The 21795-nt window shown below is 43.8% G+C and overlaps 1 protein-coding gene across 1 annotated transcript in view; it reads left to right on the top strand.

Moving 5' to 3' along the window:
- Window positions 1-7168: 7168 nt before the first annotated feature.
- atrn (attractin) overlaps window positions 7169-21795 on the top strand; it is a 154134-nt gene continuing 139507 nt past the window's right edge. The window contains exon 1 of the mRNA XM_080012760.1: window positions 7169-7516. Within this exon, the coding sequence (XP_079868886.1) occupies window positions 7239-7516 (278 nt within the window). The 5' untranslated portion in view covers window positions 7169-7238. The remainder of the gene's footprint in view (window positions 7517-21795) is intronic.

Genomic DNA, 21795 nt, shown 5'->3' with positions numbered 1-21795 from the left:
AAGAAAAACAAGAGGAATGTTCCTTTAGTTTGTTTAATGACATCCCATAATCAACATGAAGAGCAAATGAAACTCATCTCCACTCAAATGGCTTGAAACATTCGAGCCCCGTTGGTTTGGGCACTGAGCCCTGCCCTGTGATTGGACAGAACACCTCCAATCAGCATCTGAGTGGGGGTGTCCGTCGCCCGTCCGTCGTCTCTCTCTCTCGAGCCTCAGGAACTGAATGGAGGGTGAGACGCCGCCCAGCGTGCCTGTCTGTCACACCAAAAAGGTTTATTCTAAAGATCAGTTTGTTTTCTACTTTTCCGTTTCTGAGTTCACAGTTTGTGATTCATGCTTTTTATTGTTTTTATTGTTTTTATTTTAAGACTTTTTCACACGGAACCAAGTTTTGTCGGCTCTGATTTGCCTTTCGATCGGGGAGTGGCGGCTCCTACGGGTCGAGCGCCGTGCCTCAACCTCCGCCTCCGCCTCCGCCTCCCGCTGGGGTTTTTTTTGGTGACCTGCATGTTCCCAGTCGGGTGGAGACACTGAGCGTCTTGGCTTTGATTGACACGTACGTTTGCGTTTCCTCTGCTTGTAAAGGCGAGCGGAGAGGAAAACACCAAAACCACAGAAGGAAAAACAACTTTCCTCCTTTTCTTTTGTCCGATCACGTTGTACATAAGGCGCCGCCTGGAGGAAGGAACCAATGACCTGAAATGCTGAATGTCGCCGAGCGGCCTCCCGGGAGCCACCGCCGGGTCAAAGGTCGAGAGCTGCTCCGTCGCCGCCGTCCGGGCGATACCAAAACGGGGGAAAGGGAAAAACATGTTCCCGGCTCCTTCCCTGTGGCTCACAACCCGCCCCCGAAAAGGAGGTCGGAGCTGTGCTGCGGCGGGAGGACAAGTCCCTTCTGGCTCCATGCGAAACACAACCAAGTTGCTCTTTTTGGGAGTTTAATTCCAAAGTCAGGACGCCCGAAAATTGACGATGCCAAGTCTTAATAACCTGGAATTTCTTAAAACCGTTTTAAACTTGTGGTCATTTGTTAAATGACTGTTGATGTGAAAGACGGAATGTCGTCAAATGGTTTTTTTGTTATTTGATTTTTTTTCCCCTTTTTTTCTAAATGTTCATTTCTCTTCGGCTTCTCAAAAAGAATCAATGCTTTTTGTTGGACGACATCTCTTTGTTTCAAAGAGCAGGTGAGGAATTTAAAAACGATCAGATTTCCTGTTGGATCAGCGGAGGCCGAAATGGGGTTGGAAGCTGCAGGAAGTTGAAGCTCGTTCTCCGCTGCGTCTGTAAATATGTTGATTTGTTTTATTTATGTTCGATGCCCAGACGGAGCCGTCGTGGTCGCTGACGTGACGACTGCGCGTTGCATTCCTACCGTGACTTCTTACGAGTCTTTACATTTAATAAACTCTTCTATAATGTTTGTACAGTTTGGCGTGGTTCTGCTCTTTTACTCCACCTCCCTCCACCTCCTCCCTCGCAGCCGCTGATGCGGTTGTTTTGTTTCCCGTTTGCGTGATGGGATGTTAACGTCGGGTCCGGAGGCGCAACCATCACTCAGAGCTTGGACTGACGTTGAAGTACAAATACCTGGACTCTACACGACGCTGAAGTACCGCGTTGAGCAGCCTGTAATACTCGATGAGGTTCCGCTGCAGCTTGTTCTCTGCAGACGATGCGCATCCCGGTTGTAGTCTTGAGCAGCGCCGTACGGTTGGTGTCACGGTCATTTAGGCTGCACCGTCGGCACCTTTGCTTCGTCTGGCCTATGGTCGGTGTAAATATAAATCCTGATTTAAGATCAATAAAGTAAAGTAAGGACGCTGTGTTAGAAATGCAGTCCGGTACAAAGTCCATTTTGCTGTGGAAATCAAGGAGGAAAAGGGGAAAGTATCCCAAACTGAATATACAGTAACTACAGTAAGTACTTTATTACGTTCCACAGACTCTCCTGAACAGACGGGCCGACGGAGCCTGACATTTTATTAGTATTTAGGAAACATTTTACTAAATTGTCTGAACAATGACCTTTCAGCGCTCGGCCTTGCTGGTGTTGATGATCGTGATGATGATAAGATGCAACATGTCTTCGATGAGTAGGGAATGGGAAGCCGACGTCACATTGCTGGAGCGAGACGCCATATTTTTGTGGGATCTCTCGCACCGACTGTGAAGGCGACTGTGTGTTTGAGTTGAAAGATGCTTCGGAAGGAGGGCGGGGCTCCTGTATAACACCATCTCGATACGCGGACTACGCTACGATTCAGGGGCGATGCTATTTAACACGGAACCATTTAATGAGATAGCGTGCGATTTTCCATTCCATTATATATAAAATAAGACTATTCTATAAAAGTATATCTTAAATATCTGACAATTTCTTTTTTAATATTTTTGCCAATTCGTACACACAGATATTATATATTATAAGATATTATCATATATATATATATATATATATATATGATATCTTAATTGCATTTTCTTTATTGTTTTATCATATTGTTTTATTATTTTTATTCTATTTTTTTCCGGACTGTTAAGCTTTTTATTTTTTGATGCTTATGGTCTGTACTGAAGTGACCAAACCTCATCGGAGGAAATTCCTCCCACATGTTTATGTACCTGGAGAAAATAAACCAATTCTGATTGTACAAGTGGCATCGCTGAACTTCAAATAGACATTTTATTAACGACCAGGGATTCACTTGGATTCTTGTGACTTTAGGCCTTTTCAATATAATAACATGTCATATATTGGGATTCTGACATAGTAACATATCAGATTCTAATGAGCCTGGATGGATTGGAGCGTCGGTGTCGGTTCAACGGCGTCAAAGTGACGTCTGTGACGTCTGACTTCAGAGTCGGTTGGTGTAACGGTTGGTGTAATGGTTAGGGTTAGTATACCACCATATCATCATATCACCATACCACTATATCACCATATCACCACCACAATATCACCCTACCACCATACCACGATATCGCCATACCACCATGCCACCACCACGATACCACAACATCATCATACCACCACCACCATACCACCTTACCACCATACCACAATATCACCATACCACCATACCATCATACCACCATACCATCATACCACCACCACCATCATACCACCATACCATCATACCACCACCACCATCATACCACCATACCATCATACCACCACCACCATCATACCACCATACCATCATACCCTCATACCACCATACCCTCATACCACCATACCATCATACCATCATACCCTCATACCCTCATACCATCATACCCTCATACCCTCATACCATCATACCACCATACCCTCATACCATCATACCATCATACCCTCATACCATCATACCCTCATACCATCATACCCTCATACCCTCATACCCTCATACCCTCATACCCTCATACCATCATACCCTCATACCATCATACCCTCATACCATCATACCATCATACCACCATACCATCATACCATCATACCACCATACCATCATACCATCATACCACCATACCATCATACCACCATACCATCATACCACCATACCATCATACCATCATACCATCATACCCTCATACCATCATACCATCATACCCTCATACCATCATACCCTCATACCCTCATACCATCACACGATCATACCCTCATACCATCATACCATCATACCACCATACCATCATACCATCATACCCTCATACCCTCATACCATCATACCACCATACCCTCATACCATCATAGCCTCATACCCTCATACCATCATACCATCATACCATCATACCACCATACCATCATACCATCATACCCTCATACCCTCATACCATCATACCCTCATACCACCATACCCTCATACCATCATAGCCTCATACCCTCATACCATCATACCATCATACCCTCATACCACCATACCATCATACCCTCATACCACCATACCATCATACCATCATACCATCATACCATCATACCCTCATACCATCATACCCTCATACCCTCATACCATCACACGATCATACCCTCATACCATCATACCATCATACCACCATACCATCATACCCTCATACCACCATACCATCATACCATCATACCCTCATACCCTCATACCATCATACCACCATACCCTCATACCATCATACCCTCATACCCTCATACGATCATACCCTCATACCATCATACCATCATACGATCATACCATCATACCCTCATACCCTCATACCCTCATACCATCATACCATCATACCATCATACGATCATACCCTCATACCCTCATACCCTCATACCATCATACCCTCATACCCTCATACCATCATACCCTCATACCCTCATACCATCATACCCTCATACGATCATACCCTCATACCATCATACGATCATACCATCATACCATCATACCCTCATACCCTCATACCATCATACCCTCATACCATCATACCATCATACCCTCATACCATCATACCATCATACGATCATACCCTCATACCACCATACCATCATACCCTCATACCATCATACCCTCATACCATCATACCCTCATACCACCATACCATCATACCCTCATACCCTCATACCATCATACCATCATACCCTCATACCATCATACCATCATACCACCATACCATCATACCATCATACCACCATACCATCATACCACCATACCACCATACCATCATACCATCATACCATCATACCCTCATACCATCATACCATCATACCCTCATACCATCATACCCTCATACCCTCATACCATCACACGATCATACCCTCATACCATCATACCATCATACCACCATACCATCATACCCTCATACCACCATACCATCATACCATCATACCCTCATACCCTCATACCATCATACCACCATACCCTCATACCATCATAGCCTCATACCCTCATACCATCATACCATCATACCATCATACCACCATACCATCATACCATCATACCCTCATACCCTCATACCATCATACCCTCATACCACCATACCCTCATACCATCATAGCCTCATACCCTCATACCATCATACCATCATACCCTCATACCACCATACCATCATACCCTCATACCACCATACCATCATACCATCATACCATCATACCATCATACCCTCATACCATCATACCCTCATACCCTCATACCATCACACGATCATACCCTCATACCATCATACCATCATACCACCATACCATCATACCCTCATACCACCATACCATCATACCATCATACCCTCATACCCTCATACCATCATACCATCATACGATCATACCCTCATACCACCATACCATCATACCCTCATACCATCATACCCTCATACCATCATACCCTCATACCACCATACCATCATACCCTCATACCCTCATACCATCATACCCTCATACCATCATACCATCATACCACCATACCATCATACCATCATACCACCATACCATCATACCACCATACCATCATACCACCATACCACCATACCATCATACCATCATACCATCATACCCTCATACCATCATACCATCATACCCTCATACCATCATACCCTCATACCCTCATACCATCACACGATCATACCCTCATACCATCATACCATCATACCACCATACCATCATACCCTCATACCACCATACCATCATACCATCATACCCTCATACCCTCATACCATCATACCACCATACCCTCATACCATCATAGCCTCATACCCTCATACCATCATACCATCATACCACCATACCATCATACCATCATACCCTCATACCCTCATACCATCATACCCTCATACCACCATACCCTCATACCATCATAGCCTCATACCCTCATACCATCATACCATCATACCCTCATACCATCATACCCTCATACCACCATACCATCATACCATCATACCATCATACCATCATACCCTCATACCATCATACCCTCATACCCTCATACCATCACACGATCATACCCTCATACCATCATACCATCATACCACCATACCATCATACCCTCATACCACCATACCATCATACCATCATACCCTCATACCCTCATACCATCATACCACCATACCCTCATACCATCATAGCCTCATACCCTCATACCATCATACCATCATACCATCATACCATCATACCCTCATACCCTCATACCATCATACCCTCATACCCTCATACCATCATAGCCTCATACCCTCATACCATCATACCATCATACCCTCATACCACCATACCATCATACCCTCATACCACCATACCATCATACCGTCATACCATCATACCCTCATACCCTCATACCATCATACCCTCATACCATCATACCCTCATACCATCACACGATCATACCCTCATACCATCATACCACCATACCATCATACCCTCATACCACCATACCACCATACCCTCATACCCTCATACCATCATACCATCATACCCTCATACCCTCATACCATCATACCACCATACCCTCATACCATCATAGCCTCATACCCTCATACCCTCATACCACCATACCATCATACCATCATACCCGCATTCGGCGTCGATACATGGCCACAGATCAGGCCTTCCACAGGGGAATTCCACGTTTTAAACCAGGGGCCTCAAAGTCAAACGCGCCGGGGGCCACGGGCCGGGTTGTCTCCTCCCGCGTGGAGCATCAAGCCAAAAACAAACTGTTCCCTCTTTTTATTTGGAGGTTTTTTTATGTTCATTTGTATTTACACAGATCACAAACAGCACAACTGAGAAAAGCAAATAATGCTGTCGTGCATGTTGTTCACGGTGGTTGATATTCAGATGGATTCACTGTGTGATGTTCGTTGACATTGGGCTCAGTTCAACGTTGTGTCAGAGACGTCGCGGCCCCGTTCAATTCACTCGGGGCCCGGACGTGGCCCCCGTTTTAAAACCTCTCATCGAATGTACTTATTTTATTATTTTGAAGGGTGTATTTCAAGCGTCAATTTCCACCTCTTTATTCTTATTCTTGTCTTAATGTTTGTTGAATTCCTACTTTATTTCACTTTCGCTGCTGCTCCCTCGACGTCGCTGTCGGTGCGCACATCCGGTGTCTCCGACGTCACTTCCTGTCGTCACTGCGGCTCGGTGCGGCGGACGGAGCGTCATGGCCGCCGGGAGGATGTGAGCGCAGCGTCTGAGAACAGACCCGCCACCGCCGAGCTCCCTGACGCCGTCGCACACCTTATCCAGCGGCCTCTCCGACGGACCTCGCCCCCCCTCGGCCTCCACGGCGGCCGCCTTTGACCAGAGGATGGACGGGGCGACGCGGCGGGCCTGCCCGAGCTTCGGCCGGAGCCGGAGCCGGAGCCGGAGCCGCAGCCGCAGCCGCAGCCGCGGTGTCCCGGCGACGCTGAGCCCGCTGCTGCTGCTCTGCCTGGCCGGGCTGCTGAGCGGAATGCCCGGCCTCTCCCACGCCAAGGAGTGCGAGAAGCCGTGCGTGAACGGCCAGTGCGACGCCACTGCGGGCGGCTGTGCCTGCCTACCCGGGTGGGTCGGGGACCAGTGCCAGCACTGCGGAGGCAGGTTCAGGTACGGCGCACCATCACCCGGGTTTAAGGGAAGACCTCCCTGGGGTCGCTCCAAGATCCAGCCCCGCTGTCCTGGGGTTGGACGGCGGTCCTTAGTCGTTGTATGGGCGGATGGTCGGCCCAGGGCTGGCTGTCTGGGTGTGCGCTACCTGAGGCAGGTCATAACGGGCCAAGGCCGGGGTGGTGATGGGATGGGAACCACCCAGATCTCCTCCACCCAGATTCGGGGTTGAAGTGGCGGGGGTGACCGTGACACTGCCTTAAAAAGTATTAAATTCAACTGTCAGATGCCAGCAGACATCCTTCTGTCTCCTCCACCCAGAGGCGGACATGCACTGTAGTCATGGGGATGGTTGCGATGCTGGCCGCAGGGTGTCCGCAGGTCCTAAAAATGTCTTAAATTCAGTTTTCCATATATTAGGCCTCAGTCATCAGTGCAGCTTAGTTCAGGTCGTTTTTCCCTCCAGGGGTAATTTAGTTTGCAGCGTAACTGTACATTAACACAAGCTATATGGACAGTAGGGCGAACAAGACAGACATGATGGACCTAATAGAGCAATAAAAATAAAATGGTTAAGTATCTATCCGTGCACAGTATCCAGCCATAGCAAATGCTTGGAAAGAATTTAAACACCGGGGAACCTGTACCTCTGTCTTGATGAGAGAAGGTGAAATTCCTCTTAAAGAGGGGGTCAGGACTGCCAGAGTCTTAAATTAGTCCTAAATCAAAAATTATGAGGACTTCATTTCAACGTAAACAAACGGTCTGATTTGATCTTTTTTTTTCTTTTTTTTTTCGAGCTCCTCTGCATCTGTCAACATGTCTGATGTCTGTCAGAACACAGGCCGATGAGATGGTCAGACATAGACAGGTGGAACATACCTTCATACTTAACTTAACACATACTTGTACTAGATGAACCCACTCACTTTGTACTTGCCTTATACTTACCTGTGGAGAGAAATCCAAGAAAAGCCTTGTGCTTACCTGTCTGAAGTCCTGTGGAAACAAAGTACTGGGTAGATTGACCCCAGTCCCCAATCACACACCTTGCCATCTGACCTGAATGAAGCTATTCATAGAATCATGTAGTTCATAGCCTGTTTCTACCCAATACTTACCGCTCTGTTCCAATATGTACTGCTTACACCACACTTAATTTTCGATGAGAGAGGTGATTTTGTGCAAAGATCAGTATTAACTTCTGTGAGAACGTCTCCCAAAAAGGCGTTATTACATTAAACCCTGATACCTGCAGACACCTTTGGTTTAGGTTTGGTTTGGTTAGGTTTATGGGTTCCACTATGTTGTGTTGGTGAATGGCAATGTGTTGACCACTCATCTAGACCTGGGGTGTGCTTTTTATAAATGGTTTTAAGGTTAAAGATGTCAGTGTAACACTCTTTCATCGAGAGCTTTCAGGTACGGACTCTTTGCAACCTTCGCTGGCGTTTCAAACTCACATCGGCTGGACACGCTTTGCAAACCACCTAAAGCTGAAAGCGATTCCATGGCTGTAGTGAGCGTTATAAACCGGGTTGTATATTGTCTAACGGCTGACTCACTCGACCTCCTCACACCGTGGAGTCATTTCCTTCACTTAAGTTTATAAATTGATTGGAGGAAGTTTAGTTATTGCCTCCCAACAACAAACAGGGTTATTCAGGGACGGTGTGGAAATGCAGTGGTTTGACTTTACGAGGCGGCTGAGTTTGCAGTGTGGTGCTGACAGGGCAGGGGCAGAGGGGTGGTGCTGGCGGTGGTGCTGGAGCACAGCGGGGGGGTGGATGTGTGGACGGTTACATGACAAAATATCAAGACTGAAAGTCCTCAGAACTCAAATACGGGGATTCATCAATACTCATACTGTTATTGTAAATTGGTCCTTTATCAGGGTGAAATTGACCTTAGAGAATATTCCCCGTACTAAAAATGCCTCAAGCCAAGTGAAATGTGTTACATAATAAAGAAAAGCAACTTTATATTCTTTATGTTTGGACACACAGTAGTATGTCAACAATTAATTATATATATATATATATATATATATATATATATATATATATATCAATCGTTATGCTCCAATGAAACTAGCTATATTGAGTGTTATGGATGGGATCTTAACTCCGTTGTTGGAAATTATTTAAAGTTTAGAGCTCAGAATCGGTAGAGGCAGTGAAAAAGCGGTATTATCCATTCAATACATGTGGCAAGCGACTCCCACGAAATACATGTCATTAGCTGCAACTGTGGGATGAAGATCCCCAGGAGAGGTGGAGAGACCAGCGCAGTTTCTGTCCAGGTGTTTTGAGGGGGAGACGCTAAACATCATTAGGCCAGGTTCCATGTGGAAAGTGCAGAGGTCTACACAATGAAACCCAATTCCGAACCTGCTTTGCCGTTTACTCTGAGCTGCTGAGCCAGGTTTCTGTGCTGGTGCACAAACTCGGCAGGTGGTTGGAATGAACGCTGCATTGGTCAAAGGTTTTGTAACATCTGTTAATTCAGACATGTGGACCGTAGACTGTTAGTCGCTGGCTTTTCCCTGTGCTGTATACTTGCTCTACAGGGCGTTCAGACCAGGAACAGGTTGAGAAATGGCCAAAAGACATACTTTAGTTTAAAGACGGCACTGGTGTAATTTTGATCACTTACTATTACAGAAGATTTTCCCCGTCTTAAACAAACCGTTGTGAGCAAAGCTGCAGCTATAGGGTGTATACTTAGTGCATATTGGCCTAGTTTACTAAAGCTTTCGTGTCATTCATGTTGATGATGTGTGCAAGAACACTGTGAGACTTGAGCGTTTTGAGGTATACCTGCTGAAAATCACACCGATGTTTACTTGTCCTAATATCACCGTGTTGCTCAACTGCAAGCCTTTTTGCTCACAGTTCAGTCCAGTTTTGATATTTAATCTCCTCCAGCTACCAAGCAACAGGCCTGGAAAAAATGTTTCTTTCAAGTTCTGAATTTCAAACTGAAATTTCTCTTTGAAGGTGACTCAACTTTTCAGGGACATTTTCTAACATTTCAATGAGTATGGAGAAAATATTACTGTGCAAGGCCTCTAAAAAAGAAAGCAATTTAGCCAAAGCTGAGTAGAGTTCTGTAAAATATGTGTCCGATGATGTAAACAGGCAGTGAGAGCAGTGGGCTCGTTTGTCACTGTACTGTCGTTGATCCATGAGTTACGGTTTTAATATCTCTACTGTCGCTCGGTCGGAATTGGTGTTTGTTGGAAAGCTAATGTTGCTCTCAGATTGTGATGAGCTTGCACCTCTGTGTGGCCAAAAGGGCGAGGGCCAGACCGTACGTTTACATGAATAAGCTGAAAAACTGGAATAAGATTACACTTTCAACAAGGTGTGAACGTGTGTTCGTATTTTATTTTTCCTTCAACCAACCAAGTTGCACGTCAGCTAAGTCAAGTTGGGAGCAGAGGGAGTGATGTGTACGTTCCTTGCGTCACGTATTTTAGGAGAGACCTCCACCCATCCAAGAATTTTTATAAATTCAGCTCTTTTGTTTCATTTTCACTACAGAAGTACGTGTAAACACGCGGTCGTTCAGCGGGTGAGTCAACTATTTCCGGGTCAACTGCATATGGTGGGAACCTCTCACTTTTTGGTCAGTGTGGAGAATGAAGGGTTAAGGATCAAACTGTCCGTCTGCCTTATTCACAATAAAATCTGATCTTTGGTGGGTATGTAAATGCACCAAGAGACAGACACAGAGAGAGGATTTGTCTTGAATTTACTTCCACACTCTGGCTGACAGACAGACAGACAGACAGAAAGCAAGGACATGCAAAATTCGACTGCAGCCAGCTAGTGATTATTTTCATGAGTAATTAATTTGATTGTTTTTAGTATTATTCAGTAAATACGGAAATTAAATTTAGACCATGAATGCATTTTGAAAATGAGAAAAAATATAATGATCATTTCTCATCTGACATCTCCTGAACCCAAACAGGCATCCTGAAATGTTTTAATATGTTTAAGCCAAACTACTACTACGCACTACTCGTGCGTGTTTTCAAAAACAAAACTGAGTTTAGACCCGACAGACTCATCAGGGATTCCTCCTGGTGAAAGATCTTGTGATGTCTGAAACCCTGTCGCCGATCAGTCATGTAGTGTGAAAACCACAAGACTCCAAGATTCCCCATCAAGAGACAAAGTTGTGTAGTGTGAACAGTACAGAGATCTGCCGACTTTGAAAGTCTCGTATTGTGTCCAGGGCATTACGTACAGACTCAGTAGCAGAATCCAGCGTCAAAGCAAAGCACCAGGCCTGCACTGCATCAGAGCCGTAGACCGGGGGAAGCTGGACCTCTTGAGAGCCTCTTTTCAACCACATTAGCACGGTCAATTACTGGCGTTATCTGAACAAGAGAAAACGGAGGCTGTTGCACTCCTTAACTGCCCGTGATTAAGAATGACAGCGTGGAATGCTCTCAGGATGAAATGGTGTCTGTCCCTCTTGTCATGGAAATGGGGGTATCAAGGAATCAATTATAAAGAGGCTTAACATACAGTATAATATTCCTTGCAAGGGGTGGAAATTATGACAAGCTCCCGGCTAAATAGCTGTTAGAAATGATAGATTTGACTGATGTTTAACTTTGGAAGGAGAGGGGCCATCGCTTCATAATTCTATGCTTCGCTAAATATCTGATTGTATAATAAAATGATGGAAGTGGTTGGTGAGCACATTTTAGTATTTTTGGTATTTTTAAAGCTTCTAGAGCTTATTGTGTGTAATCACCGGGTGTCGTGACATTTCACAGCATATATGTACGACCGTATGTATGTGACAAATAGCCTCTTGAATCTTCAATCTTGAACACTGATCGTCAGGGTGTGCAGTCTGGTGGCCAGGGGATAAAATTGAATGTGCATTGCAAATGTACTTTATTCAAACAGCATATTATCTTAATGGTTAAAGGCAGCCCCATCTAATGTTGAGGTCTAGTCCACTCCAGGAGCATGATTGAAATGAAATATACACCAAAGCTGTTGCTTTCTAAACCGAGAATTTCCACAAAAAGGTAATGCTCTTGTTTAGTGTTGGCATCAAAGGGCTGTTAGTTGCGCTGTTGTTGTTGTGGTTGCATCTGTGATCTTGGCCATGTTTAGCATACAGACAATGCCGCCATACAAGACTGCTTGGAGCTGCTATCGGGGGCGCTGGTTCACTGCCAAGATGGAATCGTGGTGAACCAGGAGAGTACCAGAGTAGTAAGACTGCTGTTTCAGTGCCTGTTGCCTTCCTTCTAGAAACACATCCTAATGATGGCTGTATCTTGTCATCAACACCACTAGGGTCATCTGTTATGTTGTTGGCATTACTATTGTGAGGGGTGAGGAGTCAGCCGTGTCGTGTGTGCTGGCTGCTACTGAGCCTTCAACATCCAATATTTTCAGTATTATATAATATTGGTGGTAATATAGCATCAAAAGTATGATATGCTAAAATAATACAATGTAATATATTATTATTTTTAGGGCTCCAGCCCGCAGCGCTGACAGACCGGAGGAGCAGATGCAGCGTACAGTGTAAACTCAGAAAATTGGAACTCGTGTTGCATTTCACAGAACCCCGAAATACTGTGATTCGTACCTAACACGACTTAACTGGACCCCTTGTATTGCTGTCTGCAGCTATATTTATTAATATTATTATTATTAGTAGTAGTATTATAATATTCCAAAAAAGTACTGTCATAAAACCAATCTAAAACAGAAGAATCTATTCATATTTCACTATAAAAAATACTACTAAAAGTCAGACCAAGTAGTCCTTTATATTGTTTTATTGGTGCCTCTTGATTAACCATAAAGCTGTTGTCAGTATGAACTTTGGACACCAGAAAAAGATCAAACTTCTGTCTTGTTTTTTTGTTTGGTCTTTCCAGTGTTGTCGGACCTTCAACCCTGCCCGTGTTGGCTCCATAAAGCCCCCATCCATCTCCCTCTCGCCCTCGCCCTTTGTCTGCGATTCCTAACATTGATGCCAAAACATGGCATGGCACCATGGCATGGTGTGGCAAATTTACCATCGGCTCTGCAAAGCCACTCAATTTGACTCAGAGCCATAACTACTTAATTTGTACAATCCTGGTGTCGCTCTGTGATCCAACCACATCCCGTGTTTTTTCTCAGAATCGTCAGAACCTGGTCTCACTGCCTCATTCTCCTTGACAGGTCACCCTCCCAGTGGCAGCCATCACTGCCATTATTCTGTAATGCAATTAATGTTTAAACCCCAGTGCCAGGTAATGGACATCTTTGCTCAAACTAAATCAAACTAAATTATTTAGTGTCTGTTATTAAATATAGGAATTTAAGTAATGTTTAATAGTTGTATTAAAGTAAACATATTTAAAGACTGCAAAAGACGGGTCATAAATATTCCTGTCTGCGCGGACCAGCTCAGTGAGTCTTGCCTCAAACTTCTCCATTTTTTAACGAAATTAAATGAGGAGAAACGTTCCTTGCGTCCAGTCACAAAATCTTGCAGGTGTGTGACATTGCGTGGGTCCCCACGCGCCATTGTGCCACCCCCTGGTGACGTCATTCGCTTTTATGTCATCAATTAATGTACGATGGTTTAAGGTTTACAACTATAGATGAAGGAAATTCCTTTAAATTTGTATCCCTAGTGTAAAAGCCTTTGTGCTTGATCTGGTATATAACCCCCAGACAACAGACAGTTTCAGCTGGTACCACCCACTATGGCAGTGGATAAGTCACTGTCATGTGAAAAGTAATGTAATTCAGAACTTTGGCACATCTCAATGGGTTAATGAGGCACTGATGCACTCCTAACTTCCTCAATATTAATGTGGGTTGGGAAAAAACTTCACTAGAGATGAGATGAGTGAATATTGTTCGCAGACTCCCTTATCCAGGTCGGCCCACTCAAGTCCGAGTTTGACCGTTTAAGGGTGTGTCCAGGACACTCCCTTCCGCTAGCAGCCACACTGAGGCAAATCTTCTCAGTGCTGGTCTTAGTGGCTCTCCTCTAAAGAACGTCCCGTGTGTGATGCCTGAGATACTGTTGGCCAGTGGTGTCAAACATTAGATACATGGACTAGATGCGGCCCCCCCATCTTCAAATTCAATGTTCCCGGCAGACAAACAACTTGTACTTTGCCGCATGTTGTAAATCTTAGGTATCCTGTTGACGGATTCCAGCTTCATGAGCCTAAACAAGCTTTTGAAACAAGCTTTCGAGTTTTTGAATTGGCACCGCTGGTCATAGGCACATACACGCGTTGACATCCAACCTCAAAAAATCTGGCTCACATGAAGTGGTCGGCAGTCCAATCAGGACTGCTTCATAAAATGAATCTGTTGGCCATTCTGAGAAATTGCAGCCCTTGCCCAGAGACTAAAGGTAAACCCTGCAAAGTTAACATGGACCCCAGGGAGTCCAAAGGCCCTCCCTGAGAGATGGTAGTCCGCAGGCACTCCGAAGGAGATGATACTCTTTAGCTCCTCCCAGGAAGATCATAGTCCCAAAAATCTGTAGTCCCTGCAAAGCAGTGGTTTCCAAACATAACAAACTAGTTGGTCACAGTTGAGGGCCAGATGGATTGAGAGCAGCTTGCTTATGCGCCGGTAAGTCAAACAATTAATACATGAATTTCTACTCAAATCCACCGGGCCCAGGAAAGTAGAGAATAGTGACAATTATTATGACATTTTCACATCTTTGTCACTTGTAGCTGCAGCAAAGGCAGTTGTGAACTGGCAAACAGCTTTTTCAGGACTGAAGGTGACGGCTGACTCATTTACACAGGGAATCAAACCCCTAACCCTGGTAGTAACCGTGGCATGTTACGCAACTGATAACCCATTAGACTGACAAAAACAAAAACGACCGCTCGACTTGAAGAATCTCAGTCGACTGACCGTATTCTGACTGATGATTCGACTCGTCGGCTTTCACGGGGCAGCCCTAGGAAAATCCCTGCGCTGTTCCAGTATCGATTCTCTGTCTGGCTCTAAAAGCTAAAATGTTGAATTAAACAAAACTAATTTAGCTAGCTAACCCAGGTGTTTGGGAAACCTACTACAAACTACTATCTACTAACGCCTCAGGGCTGTTCAGCTGCACCGATCAGCCACAACATTAAATCCACTAATAACACTAAAATTGTGTAGCTCCCCCTCGTGTCCCCAAAACATCTGTGAGGTGGAGGCAGTGACTCCACCAGACTCTGAAGGTGTCCTGGACGTTAGACGTTAGCAGCAGATCCTTTAAATCCTGGAAGTTGGAGGTGGGGCCCCCATGGATCAGGCTTGTTGTTACAGCACATCCCACAGATGCTCCATGGGTTTGAGATATGGGGCATTTGGAGGCCGAGTCAACACTTTGAACTCTTTGTCGCGTTCTTCAACCCATTCCTGAACAATGTGTGCAGTGTGGCAGGGCGCATTATCCTGCTGAACGAGGCCACTGCTATCACGGAATACCGTTGCTATGAAGGGGTGTACTTGCTCTGCAACAATGTTTAGGTAGTTGGAAGGGATGGTAACGACACAGTATTTCGCTAGTTGACGTGGGATGTTCTGATGTGGACCTGTGGCTTAAAAAAACACACAAGGTATATCATTTAATATACATGTTAAATGGCTTAATTCACCTCCAAATGTATCTTAATTTAAGGTTATTTTCCCAGATAGGCCTATTTATTTTCCCATCAGATATGGATTTCCTTTTCCACACTTAATCACTGCGGCACTGTGTCTGCGCTGTGTCCTTTCATCACCACAATTGGGTGGCGTGGAGAAGGATGTTTGAAAATTCTTTCTTTACGATGTTGTGGGCTCAGCCTGTAGCCTTCACCAACGTTTATTCAACACTTTCGTAAAATTCAAAGCAATCACCTGTTATAATTGAAATAATTAAACAAGTTGTTTGAATGTCTGAAAATGAAACTCTTTTTCCTAATCAACATTGCTTTGCATTGCATACATTTGCCAATGTAGGCTGAAATAAATAAACAAACGAATCCTGCTTAATTATATATTCAGTGATTTTAAAAACGAAAAAAAAAACAAAAAAAAAACGCTAGAGATCTACGTGGCTTTACTCACACATGATGGTGGTCTGACATAGCGACATGATGATAAAGCGATGTCTGAAATGAAACCTTATTTGTCTATGCAGCCCATGTGTGCGTGCGTTATGGGACAGGACAGGGGGCAGTTGACATTGCGGGCACAAAAATATCTATCATAGGCCCGCCTTGGAATTCTTCGAAAGAATTCAGAAAATGCGAAACACCCCTGCAGTGCACACCCATAACAGTACTGTCCCAAAATAGTACCCTGAGTTCCTTATTTTATTTTGAAGGTTTTGAATTGGCTATAAACAGTCAAGTTTTCCAACGTAAAGGAAAACAAAAAACGAAAGACCTGGCTCCCCACGTGCGTCAATGAGCCTTGGGCTCCGTGACCCTGTCGCCGGTTCAGCGGTCGTCCTTCCTTGGACACTTTTGGTAGTAACCACTGCACAGTGGGAACAGCCACAAGACCTGTGCTTGTGGAGATGCTTTGACCCAGTCGTCCAGCATCACAATGTGCTCCTTGTCAAAGTGGCTCAGAGCCTGACCACGCCCATTTTTATACTTCAACAACTGACTCTTCACCTGCTGCCTCATAAGTATTTAACACTATATATATATATATATATATATATATATATATATATATATGTGTGTGTGTATATATATGTGTGTGTGTATATATATGTGTATATGTAAAACCGTGTATAATAATCATAATATATAACAGTGTATAATCATAATATATAACAGTATATATATATTATAATAATAATATATCCCACCCCTTGACAGGTGCCATTGGAACGAGATGAGCATTGTTACTTCACCCGTCACTGGTTTAATGTTGTGGCTGATGTTCAGTCAGTGTACTCATAATCCATAGAGATTACTTAAACTTTGAAATTTCAATTACATAATCATACAACAGTAAAAATCCTTAAGATTACATAAATGAAATCTAAAATCAAAAACAAGCTCCAAAGAAATGTTCATGAAGGTAAGTGTTTAGAATACTGGGTTGTTATTATTGTTGTAGTTTGGATTTATGTATTTCTTGAGACATTTTAGATATCTGACGAGGGCTGCCCCCTGAAAGGCGACAATTCAAATCATCTGTCAGTCGACTGAGATTCTTGAAGTCGAGCAGTTGTGTTTTGTTCTTTTTTGGTTACCTTTTTGTCAGTCAGTGTGCATTACAATAACTGGGTAAAAGAGATTGAAGCTTACAAAAATGCACAGGGATAACATTTCAGTGAGGAATTATGATAAGGGGGAATCTTGGACTCGTTCTCTGGTATTACGTTTGAAGACGCGGACTCCACTTGGCGGTTAATAACGCTCCAAAGCGGGAAGCGCTGCTGTGTTCATGGGAACTAATTCCGGGAGTGATTCTGCCAAATCTTCATATTGAACAGTCAAAACGGGTCGGGTACACCCCTTTATTTTACAGGAACTAACGGTTATGTATTTATTTTATGACTACTTCATTTAATATATATTTTTATACAGAGTCAAATTCGATTCCTGACATGGCATTGTTTTTTATCTTTCTTGCTGTAATATCCAGCCTTGGAGACACATGGATGCTGAAAGCGCTCAGAGGAGATTGAAATGTACTGCGGTCCGTAATAATATAGCAGCAGGAAGATGGCCGCTGGATCTTTCACAGAGTGATGGCGGAGCTTCGGGTCCCCGGAGAGAGACCTGTTTGTGCTCGCTGTGCGAGGCCACGGCTCCCCGAAGGCCCGGCTGCATTAGCCAAGCGACTCCTGTAATGAGGCCGTTAGTGTTGGTGTTGGTCGTTAAGGTGCCCCTGGAAGATGGAGGGAGGAGGGTTTTTCAGGAGAAATCCCTGAGCTAGCACTGTGTTAGTGTGTCCTCTGGTTTGTTTTGGTTCGATATTCCACTTGCAAATTTCACCTCTGTCTCAGGTTGTGCAGCAAACAACACTCCCTTCTTACACAGAGCCTCGAATTAACAGGAGAAAAATCCAGTTTATTTGGCAAATCATCTGTGTATATTAGTGCTGGGTTAAAATAATTGCTACTACGATCATTCAATTCTATTAAAAAGTTTCTTCTAAAATGTAATTTAAAATGGTAATGTCAATAGTTTTTTTGGGAGCTCTTTAACCATTTTCTCTTCAATTAAATTCCACCATAGTCACAATTGTTGTAATGCACATCAGATGGTTTAATGAAAAGTCGGTCGCAATTCTTAATATGTATAAAATGTCAGTATATAGCAGTGACTCAAAATTTTATCAAGAGATCCTGTCCAATACACAGCCCACTTCTGCCATCCACAAAAGACGACAGTCCCTTTAATTGATTGAGCCCTAAATGCGCAGGAATTGTTTTTATCTTTTTGTGCCAAATCAGTAATCTGTATGCACTTGATTGCTGATTCTAAACTTTATAACTCATCAACTTTGTGTGCAGCCAGTGTTTCTCGCTGTTGTGCTGGATGAATGCTCAAGAACTGGACTGGGGAAAAAAAACATTTGCTTGAAAGGTTCATTTTAAAAAGCCCGTCTCGTGGCCAGGATGGGTTGGTGGTCCCCAAGGGAAAAGCTCTGTGAAATCCCTGACTAGCGCTTACCGTCCTTACCTGGACTAAATACCTGGAGTTGGTGCAAGTTGCTTGTAAAAGAAAAAAAAGACATCTTACGTCTTTAGGAGGAATAAAAGGAATTTGTCGCCGTAGAGATATGGACTTTTTTGCTGCAGATCCATAGAATGGTCCAAGTTTTGTCCCATTTTCTTTCATTCATTAGGAGCAGGTGTCTTTTTTGATTGATCGATGGTAGGGTTGCCGCAGTTACCGGTGTTCCATTGTATTCCACGTCGTTCGGGTATACACCAATAACATAACTTGCCCGCCGTCCCCACTGTTGTTTTGCTTTTTTATAAAATAGAAATAAAACCCATTTTGTTCATTTTCACGTATTAGTGCCGAGGCTCAACAAATTAAAAAAAAATATATTTTTTGATTTGTAAAATACTAAGCACGTTATCAACTGAGCCGGACGCTACAAAACTAAAAATGAAAGTGTCTGCTTCTCATGTGGGCACCGCAGAGTCGCAGCAAAGTCTGCAGGGTCACATTTCACCTAATCACAGGGGGAGAGGAGAGTGGCTCCTTAGATTGGGTCTAGATCAGGACCGGTCTCCCTCCATGCCTAATCTCCATGTCTCATTTGCACCCGTGCTTAACGGGGACAAAATGTCCGGTGGTACCGACAACACTGGAGTTGTCATGAGTTCATTAACCGGTAGGAAAAAAAATCCTCACCGTGGCAACAAAGTTTATAAATTGACCAAATCGTCCTGTGACAATTTGGGCTGAATCATGTTTTGCAGTGAACGCCAACGGACTGCTTGCAAGAGTGATGAGCCAGCACAGAAGTTGTTGCTGCGTGCCCTGGTCTTATTGTCATGGTGTTATCGACCTGTAACGCTGTCTTTAACTTAATCACCGCCTCTGCCGTGGACCTTGAGCGGCCAGGCGCTAACCACCGTGGGCCCACCTCACCTGCTCTGCCATGAAGCTTAGCTTGTAGGTAATGAGTAACCGATGAGTGCTTATAAACCACTGCGTGTTTCTTGAGACACAGAAAAAGAGCAAACATTCCTTCCCAGAACATTACTTGTTGTTCTGGAAAATCTTATTGTCAACATTCTGAATTATAGGTTTCTATACACTGAGGCAGCACTTGGGTATCGTTATGAAATTGAGATTATGATACACCGTTTTAATAATTCTGGTGTTCTATATCTTATATTACTTAGTATACATTATGCTTGTATACTCAAATCTAGTATGGATACTAAGTATTTAGTATATACACGTTTGTTTTTTTATTTTTTTCAACATTATTAATGTTTCAGAAATTTTACTGGATTTGTAGAGACAGTGGGTTGATCATGGAATTTTGAATATAAAATATTGTGGTAATAATGATATCATGTCAAATTCCATCTCATCATAATGGTTAATACTTTGATATCAGGCAGAACAACATTGAGGCCCTGAAGGTCCTATCTGGTTACCAAACTTCCGACTTTGCTGTTTCAGGACATTTAAGCCATCTGTATCAGCTGGGAGAAACTCAACCTGAAGGATTGAAGGGGCGTTCTGGAACGATAACATTCATGAACATTATTGCTATAGCACCAGTCTCAAAGTGCTTCAAATACGAGGACCGCAGGCGGCGTGATGTCTTGAGACCCAGATAGATAATGATAGATACAGACTTCTCCTGAGCATCCTCCTTTTAATTCACTGTTACCTCCCTGCTGTGTCATCACGCAGGGATTTATCAGGCAATCAGCCAGGCAGGGTGCTGCTACCTTGTTGCTGGATGCCAGGCGTGGTTTCGGCTTTGGGTAATATTTTGCTTTGCGGTTTAATGATTCGCAGACCCGTGAGCACTTGCTCAACACGCTAGACCAGAAGGTGAAAGAGCGGACGCTGGTGTTTACTTCTGCCGTGACTTGGGCCTTGTGTTACAGAACAAAACACCAAGGGGTGTGTGGTTTTCTCTTCCGGAAGTATATTTTACTGAAATGTATCGCTCAATATTCTAAAAAGGACAGATGCCAACATCCCCAATATCTAGATGAGAGGTAGCAAAGTTCATAAGTTCACTTATTGTCACTTAAGTAAGAAAATGTCCTCATATGGATATACAGTATGTAAAGGATGGGATCGCCAGACAGAAAACCCCGTTATTTTTGTTCAGTCATTGGGAATCTACCCTCAGTGATTGGCATTAGAGTCTTTTTACGTTGCTCGGCAGGCGAGCGCATCGCCGAAGAATGTGGTTGTGAATGTGATTGCCCCCTTGTAGAAATGGGATGTGCTGGATACCAGGCTTGAATACATAATGCATCAGAATATCCCCAATATATTCGTCTGACGCCAATAACCACATCAAACAGGTCAGATCTTAAAGAAAATCAAGATGCTGTGCTTGTTTTTTAGGGATGTTCACAACTGAGGGATTTGGCTTCCATATAAATCAAATGTTTCAAAAAGAATAATGTAAGTCTATGCGGCTCAGCAAAAGGAATGGATGGGATCCGTACTCCGGTCGGCTGATAGTGGCATTATGTTACATCACGGCAGAAGCTTTTATCCAAAGTGCATTGGTCAGCAGTCACCAAACTGAGCATGAACCGGACCCAGGAAG

Source organism: Zeus faber, assembly GCF_960531495.2.
Source record: "Zeus faber genome assembly, chromosome: 13".
NCBI lineage: Eukaryota > Metazoa > Chordata > Actinopteri > Zeiformes > Zeidae > Zeus > Zeus faber.
Note: the sequence above shows the minus strand (reverse complement) of the source record. Positions and strands in the feature narration are given on the sequence as shown.